This window comes from Crocuta crocuta, unplaced genomic scaffold (genome assembly GCF_008692635.1).
Source record: "Crocuta crocuta isolate KB4526 unplaced genomic scaffold, BGI_CrCroc_1.0 scaffold279, whole genome shotgun sequence".
Lineage (NCBI taxonomy): Eukaryota > Metazoa > Chordata > Mammalia > Carnivora > Hyaenidae > Crocuta > Crocuta crocuta.
In genome coordinates this window covers 4626890-4637794 of record NW_027551570.1, presented here as the reverse complement: position 1 = coordinate 4637794, position 10905 = coordinate 4626890, and the positions used below count along the sequence as shown (strand labels likewise).

General features: G+C 37.8%; 1 protein-coding gene across 1 annotated transcript in view; it reads right to left on the bottom strand.

Moving 5' to 3' along the window:
* Window positions 1–10905, bottom strand: part of TBC1D5 (TBC1 domain family member 5) — a 536447-nt gene that overhangs the window by 71650 nt on the left and 453892 nt on the right. Inside the window, exon 19 of the mRNA XM_077750881.1 lies at window positions 1–156. This exon is cut by the window's left edge and continues 224 nt beyond it. Within this exon, the coding sequence (XP_077607007.1) occupies window positions 1–156 (156 nt within the window). The remainder of the gene's footprint in view (window positions 157–10905) is intronic.

The following is a 10905-nucleotide window of genomic DNA, read 5'->3' as shown; positions in this document are numbered from 1 at the left end:
GGGGCTGCTGCAGTGGTGCCGCCGCCACTACCGCCTGCTGGCACGGGGCCTCCCGCACTGCCCGGGGCCATTGCCGGAGAAATCAACTTTCTTCCAAAATTGATCAGGCTATTAGAGACCTTATTTATATTCAGGGGGGCGCTTTTGGCATTGGCCCTGTGGGAAAAAATTAGGTGGAGAACCATTACTTAAAGCAGATGACCACGCTTTTTCACATATTCCAATTGGTTTAAAAAACACTTCTTTCCTGCTTTGAAAAAGACCATTTACTAGATGAGCTACACAAAGTGAAAAGTGAAAACTTAAAAGTGATCACAAAATAATAAAACAAGATTCTTTAAGAGGTAGCTCGTGGAAAAGTCTTTTTATTTTTCATTCATTCATTCATTCAACAAATGGGGCCTATTTTGTGCTAACACTGTGCTAGGTTCTGGGGATGCAGTTGTCCAGAGCAGACACGGTTCCCTTCCTGGAGTTTTCGGTCTAGTAGGGAAGAAATATATTAAATAATCACATAAAAAAGCATGGTTAACGCCTGTGATAAGGACTCTAAAGGAGAGGTACAGGGCTAGGAAGCCTTGAGGTACTTCAGAAGGCAGCACCTGTGAAATGAAGTTGACAGCTGACTACCCACAAGCCCTGGCATGTGGGTATTAGGCCACATTTAATCTGATTTTGAAAAATAAATGTGTGTGAGAGCCACAAAGTAAATTCAATAAAAGCTATACAGGATCTCCTAGTTCCTGAGAAGTGCAATCTGCCCTCATGACCCTGACCATGCCGGCTCTCCATATCCCCTTCCCCACTGCCCTGCTTTACTTTTCTTGACAGCACTACATATTTTACCTGATTGGCTACCATTTGTCCATCTCCTCCAATCGCCATTCGAATGAAAGTTTCACGAAGGTAAGGATTTTTGGTCTCTCTGCTATATTGGTGTTGCCTAGCATGTAACAGGTGCTTTATAAATATTTGTTAAAAAAGGCAGTTGCATCTCCAGGTAAGTCTTTACACCTTTACAGTGAAGAGTCCCAGCTCCTGGCAATGGCTAGTCTAATAGTGCTCTGGATTCCATCCTCTGATCTTTTGAGATTGTTGCCCTTGCACCTCCCTCTCCTGCATGATTCTCTCCTTCTCTGTTGTGTCATTTGCATTAGCATACAGCTATGGGGTGTGTGTGTGTGTGTGTGCGCGCGCGCGCGTGTGCGTGCGCATGTGCGCTCACACAAGCACCCATGCTAACTTATCCTTTGAACCCTCATCCCTTCCTAGTTCCCGCCCCACTTCTCCCCCTCCTCATGACGCATGTTTTCAAAAAGCTGTCTCATGTGCTACTTCCGCTTCTTCGGTCCTAGGCCCACCGAGGTCTGGTTGTGGCCTCCTTGCCAATGTGCAAAAACTACTCCTCCCAGTCATGGATGACCTCCGCGGTGCAGAGCTGAAGGCCCACTCTTATTTATTCTGCCCTTGGCAATGGTTAACCCCCTTGCCCGCCGCTCCACTCATAACACTTCCCTGCTGGGCTGCCATGGTTTGCCAGCACCTGTGTGACAGCCGTCTGGCAAATAGAAGACACCAAGTAAACGTGTTAACTGAATGACTACCTCCCAGATGATTCATAACCTTGAAGTATCTCAGGGGTATTATCTTGAAGACCAGTTATGATTATCAATTATTTTAGTTGTAGGAGGTAGTCCACTTCCACGATAATACCAAAGTTTGTATTTTTATTGCCCAAATCATTTATAGAAGTTTATTTTCTCACATTTTGCTTTTTATTCATAAAAGTAGAAAGCCGAAAATCAAGTTTGAAGGATACATTTACTTGATTTAACCTGAGTTTTACTCTCATTTCTTTCTCTCAGATCTACCTGGTGGCTCTTACATAGTAATTCTCTTACACTTGACAGAACAGCTGTATCCCTGGCACTGCCAGATAAAGCTCTAAGATAGAACTGATCCATAGTTCTATAATAAAAAGAACACCATGCTTCTTCCTTTCATAAAGGTTTTCTTTAATGGTACTAGCTAATATTATGGGCTAGGTATTGGAGACTTACATTACTTTGGAGATAGGACAAATCAAATTTAAAACCTGGAATTCAGCTTTATAAGAGAAAGAGCTGTTCATTTACAATGCAATGAAATGTGAACAAAAATTCAAATGATTCTTTTTATATCAAGTTTTATGTTTAAAGAACTGAGCTATTTCACGCCCTTCCAAAAATTATTGAAAATAGCATTTCCTAATGGAGATAAGGATATATCGTGATTATGCACCACTTACTTGCAGTTTCCAGCTGCTTCCTAATGAAGTACAGCATTCTCAATTTACAGACACTACAGCTTAGCAACAGAGAAGGCACTCAATACATGTTTATTGAAAAATGAATGAAGGAAATGAAAAGAACTCATAAATTGTGGATTAAGAAGGCATTCACCTCTGGCATTGTATTCCACTCAGCAGCCTGCACGCATTCCCATGTCTTGTGTGCAGCAGTAGGGAGAAGAGCGATCATGATATTGAAGTTCTATTGCATTTTCGTTTTTGCTTGTTTGCAAGTCAAGATTCATAATTCACAGATATGAAGAAGTTATAATATTGTTACCCTTTTTTATAAACAAAAATGTACTAGTCAAATTCCCATACTGCCAGTTCTAAAATTTACGTTGGTAAAAGCACTAAGACACTGCTAGAGCATTATCAAGAGAGTACGGTTAATGCATCTTCATTACTACTAATAACCACGAAAAACATATAGATCAAGCTCATGCCGAGCAATTTTTCATCTGAATACCTCTTAAAAAGGGATAAACACTTTTCCTTTTCTGAAGATTTTTGTTTTTAACCAACTTTTCCCTCATCCACTACCCACCGCTTCCAGAAGAATATTTTCTTCTCAAAACAACTATTGAAGGTGACTCTCTTTTCAGATATAAACAACTATAAAACATGTACTTCTAGGAAAAACATGCCATAGTTTGTTTTGCAGGATGATAATTTTTTGGCCAAAGGTAGCTAAACATAGATCTTATATATCTGTAGCAGCATTCTTTACAAGAAATCCTAATCAATTTGCAACAACTATTATTGGCTGTGATGTACATTATGAAGTCATGTGTGCGAAGTTAATGAAAATCAATGCATTTGTCAGAGATCTGATGGACATTGAGTACTGGGCTGGATTAACAAGGGAGTGCAATGTGTAAGCACTGTTGAAATAAATAGTAGGAGGACTCTGGAGTTAACTAGACATTATATAAATCTAATGCATAACTAATTTTGTGTAATCAGTCTTTCATTACTACTATTTACTACATACAATTATCAAGTAACAATAAAAATAGTACCACATAGGAAGGATTGTTTTCAAATTGTTGGCAAGACCTTACTTTTCTCGCACAGCCACATTTAGTAGGTTAAGTCAGTAGCAATGGGACATTTTTCTGAAGATTCAAGAGTCCTTAAAACACCTGTATCAGAACCCAAACTGGCTTCACTGTTGGGTGCCTTTGGTTCACTTTCTAAAACAGGGTGACTCTTGCTGCCTCTTCCTACCCACTTGATCTCTTATAGCCTGACTTTCTAACCCACATTTTACTGAGAACTTCTAGTGTTTCCAATGTATTCTTAACGGCCAGAGTTATCAGCTGTTTTCATTCAACTTCTAAAACTTTTCTAAAGCTTAAAAAAAAAAAAGCCAAAACATTATCACATGATCACATTTATAAAAATTCTCCACAACCATGGAGATTTTCCTTTGCTGTTATCTAAACTTTGATACCACCTCAGGCTTTCTTCCTTTCTATCTATGTATTTACTTTTAGGTCTGATATTAGGTATATTTGCTTACTTAACTCCTTTTACAATAAAATTTTGTTACATGCTTATTTATATTTTTGTCAGAGAAAGAGTTTTCCATTTACTTGTAATTAACTTTCTCTATACGCTAGTTCTTATATTTCTTATTATTTCCTTTCTTGTGTTCCCAGAGTTTGAATGCTTGGTTTGTTCATTCGTTCGTTCATTCATTCATTCATCCATCCATCCATTCATTCCCTTGTTCATTTCCCTCTTTCCCAATAAAAGCATTAAAGATATATATTTGATTATAGCCATACCATCAAAGTTTTTCCCACACATTTTCTAAATAGTCCATTGGCTCAACTGTAATGTAGGTATATTTTAAAGTTTCAGGTGGTTGGGTTTGTTGGTGTTTAAATATGATACCCAATTTGTTGTACTGAAAAGAAATAGAAATATCAGAAGACTGAAAGTGGGAGAACTGTTCTAATTTTTCAGATGGATTGTAAAGACCATGAACTGGAAAATGGACTGGCTTATTAAACATTTTTTTTTAACTAATTACTTGGAAATGGTTGTAGTTTATTACAAGTAGCCAGGATGGTTCACTAAAAACAAGTCATTCTAAGGCAACTTGACTTCTTATTTGAGGTGTTAATGTCTATAAGACTTATCCAGGTGTGTCAGTGCCAGCAGACAGCTGGAAGATAATGCATCCTCAGTTACAGTTGGAGAACTGTCCCTCAAGTTTACTGTTGAATGTTCGAGCACCCACCAAAGACTGCTGGTGATGACATGTGTCTCAGACTTGGTTCACAGACCTGCTCACCAGCCCTTTTTTTTAAGGTCATAATCTTCCTTCCATCAATGAGCTGCCTGATTGGGGAGAGTTATGTAGCCTGCTCTCTGGACTGAAGTTTCCTTATCTTTAAGACAAAGGGCCTGGATTGTTGATATTTTGGGTCCCTTTTAAATAGAAAGTTCTACAAATTTGTGACTTGAAGGAGAATAGATGCTTACTGCATTTGAGACTAAAGGCTTGCAGAGACACCTAATCTATTAGACAAAAGAATCAAAATATAAAATACTCTCAACAGGCTAGCGTGAGAAATGAAAAACAGATAAAATTTAACAAATATAAATAGAACCTTAAGCACTTAGGTTAAACCTTTTTACAACTGCACATTCCACAGAGAATAGAGACGTATGGGTTAACACGAGTTCACATTAAAAAACAACAACAACAACTCCCAAACATTAGTGTTTTAATTTGGTCTACAAGGCTAATATGAGCCCACGGGGACACTGCTGAAGAAAAGTTAAGATTCTTAGCTTGCATGAATCCTAAATGAGTGAACTTTTGGTTTCCAATCTGGCATGTAAGAAGCTTGGAAGTTTCCACTTTGTCCTAACAACCAGAAAAAGTTGAATAAATTGAAAAAAATCAATAAATTTTTCTTAGATCCATAGGGCAAACTGCTGTCCTCAAATTAGACAGACTGACAGGTGACCACAGAGAATCATGACTTACCAGAGCAGAAACCCACAGGAAGCAGTAGGGAAATATGAAGTACAATTGACAAATCTTACTAGGGGCTGAGTGGGAACCAATCTGACAGATAAAAACTCTGAGGGGACCCAGTCATGCAGTGGGGAGCCCACACTCCTGAGTTTTATCTCCTGCAGTTCTACCAGGTTCTCATGGTAAAGATGGGAGAAAAATTGTGCATCCAACAGGTGGAATGGAAGGGAGCCATTTTGAAATACATCTAAGCATTGTGTTTTTCTTAACAAATTCTGCCCTCAGGAGAAACTATTCAACCCAAGTCTAACCTGCTGAGGTTTTATCAGACCCTAACTGATCTGGAGGAAGGAAAATACCCAACCCCAAAGCCTCTAGTCACCCTGCCTCGCTTAAGTTGGGGAGGTGGATGAGAGGCATGTGCGAAGTTCACACTCTGAAGGCAAAGGCGCAGAAAAAGACTGACACCTCTACTCACAGGGCTATAGAATGGTTCTTCTCCTCCCACACCTTATCGCCACGTTACTGTAAGCCCATTTACAGCAGATCCTTTTATGCATTACATATATCCAACTATCACAAAAAAATTATATGACTTACTGAAAAAAAAAAAAAAGACACAGTTTGAAGAGACAGAGCAAGGATCAGAATCAGACTGAGATATAGCCTGCTCTATCCGTTGGAATCACTGGACTGGGAACTTCAAACTACACTTAAAATGCTAAGGGCTCTAATGGGTAAGGTGGGCAGCATGCAAGAACAGATGGGAAATATAAGCAGAGAAAAGAAAGTTCTAAGAAAGAAAAAAAGAAAGAAAGAATGAAGATACAAAAAAACCCCCTAGGACAGAAATTAATAATGTTTTGATAGGCTTATTAGTAGTCTACTCACAGCCAAGGCAAGAGACTAAACACATTTCTGAGGCTAAGGAGGTTTTAAAAGAAATTCCTGAAACTGAAAAGCAAACACAAAAATGACAGAAAAAAAAATAACAGAAGAGAATATTCAACTGTGGGACAACTAAGAAGGGTATGATATGTGCATAATGAGACTATCAGAGGAGAAGACAGAAAGAAAGAAACAGAAGAAATATTTGAAACAGTAACAACAGAGAATTTCGCCCAAATCCATGTCATACACCAAACCACAGACCCAGGAAGCTTTGAAAACACTTGGTAGGGTAAATGCCAAAAGAACTCCACCTAGGCATGTAATTTTTAAACTACAGAAAATCACAAAGAAATAAATCCTGAAAGAAACCAAAAGAACGAATGCCTTACCTATGCAAGAGCAAAGATAACCAACTTGTTGGAAACCATGCATGCAAGAAGAGAATGGAGCGAGTATTTAAAATATTGAGAGAGAAAAACCCTGCCAACCTAGAATTCTGTACCCTGTGAAATTGTCCTTCAAAAATAAATATGGTATGTCTATACAGTAAATATATATTATCTTTGATAGTAATATAAATATGTGACTATAAATACTAGGTGAGTGCCTACATGGCAGAAGCTAACTGTACAGCTATGGCGGGCAGCTTTTGGTGAGGCATTAATATCTGGCAGAACTGAGTTGTGTTTTTACAAAATGGAATGTAATAGTGGGGAGGTATGAAAATTACGCTACAAGAGGACTGTTAAAAAGCTGCGGAGCGAGTCTTCTAATATCATGAGAGCTGTCATGGGGGAAAGCAGTCCTTTTTGGCATGGCTTTAAAAAATGAAATGTGTTACAAAAGTTATAGAAAACAGTTCAAAAGCTATAATATAGGAAATTCTTTCTAATGATTTAATGGGCTCTATTTAAAATAATAAGTGTTCCAATTCTAGAACTGCGTAAGAGACTGGAAAATCACCTTCAGACACGTTGGTGTCCTAGTCCTGGCCTGGCTGAGACATGGGGTTAAATGAAAGGCCCTTTCCAGCTCTAGGGGTTTATAACCTGCAGTGTCAAATGGCTTCTGCCATCACATGCATCATAATGTTGAAAAGACAGGACCAAATGAGAGGCCTGTACACTAGTCAAGGCCCTGGAGAAATGCTGACCAAACCCCATCTCCAAACTTAAGGGCCTATCTGTTTGCCCTGCTTCCTTATCTCTACCTTCTGTTTCTATTCTGTTCTTTTTGCCCCTCCTTCCTCCTCCATGTTCACAGTCCTATCAAGATGCTATTCGTCCCCTGCCTTGTTTCATCTCCTTTTCTATCATTTTCTCACCTCACTCTACCTTTTTTCCACCCTAAAAACACAGAACTTATTTTAAAATTATCTTAAGTGCAAAGCATAGTTGAAAAAAGTAAATATGAATACATGATTTTGGTTTTTAGATAGAAACAATATTCTCTTTCCGTCTCTGCTATTTGTCTAGAAATCTACATTACTGACCTACCCCCAATGGATTATGGTTCATATTTATTTCTTTCATGCTTACAGACATCAATATCTTATTTAGAAATTCAAAACAGCTGTCAGGGTCGCAACACAGTACTTTTCAAGATGATTCTAACACCTGAGCTGACATTTATGCTGTACTTTGTTCACAAATTCTGTGAGTTGAAGACTTCAAATTATATAAAATGAATTAGTTTCTACTTTTCTTACTTCTTTATCTTTCAAGTTGAGAGTAGCAAATTTGGTTCAGTGAAAGACATCTATATGTAACTCTAAATTTGTCTGTCATACTGGGAGGTTCTATTGTCTTAGAAAACAAACTATCTCCACATCTCGAAGAACTCTAGATTTGATAGCTCTTTATTAAAACAGAATGATAAAAGTTAGTTTGCTATTACTTATTCCTTAGGAGACTGACTTTCAAGTGAAATGTGTTCCTTTCAGCTATAAGGCTATGATTATTTTGCATGTGGCAGATACATTTTTGTTAATGTGATGTGAAGTAGAAGGATATGTGCTTTTAGGGATACAAAGGCCAGTCTAATGCATGCTTGGATATAAGCTAGACTATGGGGATTACCTAATTAGGTCTGAACACAATTCATAATAATTGTTAAATTAACATAAAAATAATAAGTATGTACTGATTGCAGTGTATAAAATCATTAGACAAACTCCCCAAGACTTAGCTATAGAAATAAATATTGAGGTTTCTGTATCACACGGTTAGTCACACCATTGCCTCATGCCTACACGATAGAGCCCTAATGAAAAAGCTTTGGGGGACAGCAAGCCCGGGTGAGCCTCCCTAGGTGGCAGCATGTACCATGTGTTGCCACTGCGAGATTTAAGCACTCCACTGAGACTGGACAATTGGAACCTTGTACCTAGTTTCTCCTCCTAGACTCCAAACTTTTTCCTTTCCTGATTTCAATCTGTATCCTTTTGTCATAATATACGGCACTCATGAGTGGAAGTTTCCTGAGTGCTGTAAGTCTAGTGAGTCACTAAGCTGAGGGTGTTCTGGGACCATCAAAAATGGAGACCAAAAGGAGGCAAAGATTTCTTAGGTAGGAAACAAAATGCGCTAGTCACTAGTCATAAAAGAAGATACTGTAGGAAGAAATTTCACTGAAATGAAAATTTTCTGATCATCTAAAGACATCATGAAGAAAATGAATAGATAAGCCGTACACTAGGGAGTAATATTGGTAATACATATATCTGATAAAGACTCCTATCCAAAAAATATAAGGGATTTCTAAAATTAAAAAAAGAAACAACAAATAACCCACTAAAACCAGGTAAAAAACCTGAAACAACACTATAAAAGAAGATATACAAATCTGTGATATGTTATGAAATGATGTTGAGCATCATTAATCATCAGAAAAACGCAAATGAAGCCAAAAGAGATACCATACTCATACCAACTGGAATGAATAAAATAAAAAAGACTGACCATAGCAAATGTTGGCAAGGATGTACAAGGATGCAAGCAATTGGAAAGAAACCCCTTTTATTCCTGATGGGAGTAGAAAAAGATATAGTTACCTTTAAAATAGGTTGGTGGTTTCTTATAAAGCTAAGCATTCATCTATCCTATAGAGCAATTTGTGTTTACCTAAGAGAAAGAAAACCATACATCTACAAACAACAATAACCACAACAAACAACAGCATCAAAACACCTGTAAAGTAATGTTCTCAGCAGCCTTATTCATAATACTCCAAGTCTAGAAGTAACCCCATATCTATCAGCGAGAGAATAAGCAACTTGTGGTATGTTCATATAATGGGATACGACTCAACAGTCCAAAGGAAGGAAGTATGGATACATGGAATACAGATGCACTGCAAAGACATCATACTGAATGAAAAAAGCTAGAGTGTACACTGCGTGGTTCTATTTATGTGAAGTTCATGAGAAGGCAAAACCAGTATATATTGTGACAGAAATCAGAAAGCGTTTGCCTTGGGATGAGTGGTTGCAGCTGACTATAAAGGGGTATGAGGGAACTCTCAGGCGAAAGAAACGTTCATGCCAGATATATTGTTTTGGCTGGAGGTCACATGGGTATACACAACTGTCAAAACTCATCAGACAGAGCACTGACAAATTACGCATAAATTTTAAAAAAAGAAAGAGGGGCGTCTGGGTGGCTCAGTTGGTTGGGTGTCCGACTTCAGCTCAGGTCATGATCTCACAGTTTGTGGGTTCGAGCCCCACATTGGGCTCTGTGCTGAACACTTGCTCAGAGCCTGGAGCCTGCTTTGGATTCTGTGTCTCCTTCTCTCTCTGCCCTTCCCCTGCTCATGCTCTGTCTCTGTCTCTCAAAAATAAATAAATGCAAAAAAAAAAAAATTTTTTAAAAAAGACTCACACATTAAAAAAATAAAAAATAAATAAAAAAGGAGAAAGATCTATTTATTCTGGATTAGATATGAGACAGTGTTACCAATTTATCTCAATTGCATATTAACAACTCTCTTTGATACAACAGAAAAAGCACTTCAGACCTGGATGTACTTATAAGCACAAACTTAGTGCACACAAATATCACAAAGTAACATTTATATAGAAATCAGGGTTCTCTGACAGCTTATTAGCCAATTAACTACTAATACTGATATCCATGCACTTCTTGGCTTCATGGCTTGAAGAATATTGTTAGCAATTATTTCTTTAGCATATTTTAGCAATAAAATAATTCTGAGCAAGAGTAGTCATTATGTAAGTAAATACAATAAAGCCTACTTTTAAAAATTTTGTTGACCATATAAAATAGAAATTGTTGAGAATCTTGTAATTTCTTTTAGGTATTCAAAACAGTATTTATTTGCCCAACCATTAAACTAAAATATTTACTAGCCACTATAAATAGTACCAAGTACTGTGCTAGAAATATGAGGATTCTAAGATGTGGATTGTGACATCAGTATGAGTTATTCCACAAATGAAGCTAAAAAGCACCTACTCATTTCACTAATACTTGAATTCGTTCTTTGTGGCAGGTATTGAAACAGCACCAATGAATGAGACAGATGTGGTAGCTGCTCTCACGTAGCTCATCATATTCTAATATAGGAGTTTGAGAAGGATCCTTGTGCTTCCTGGAACCCTGCACTTTCTCTGGACATTCTAGAGAATGTCTGGAGAGGAGCCCTTCTAAGCTGAGGCAGATCCTGA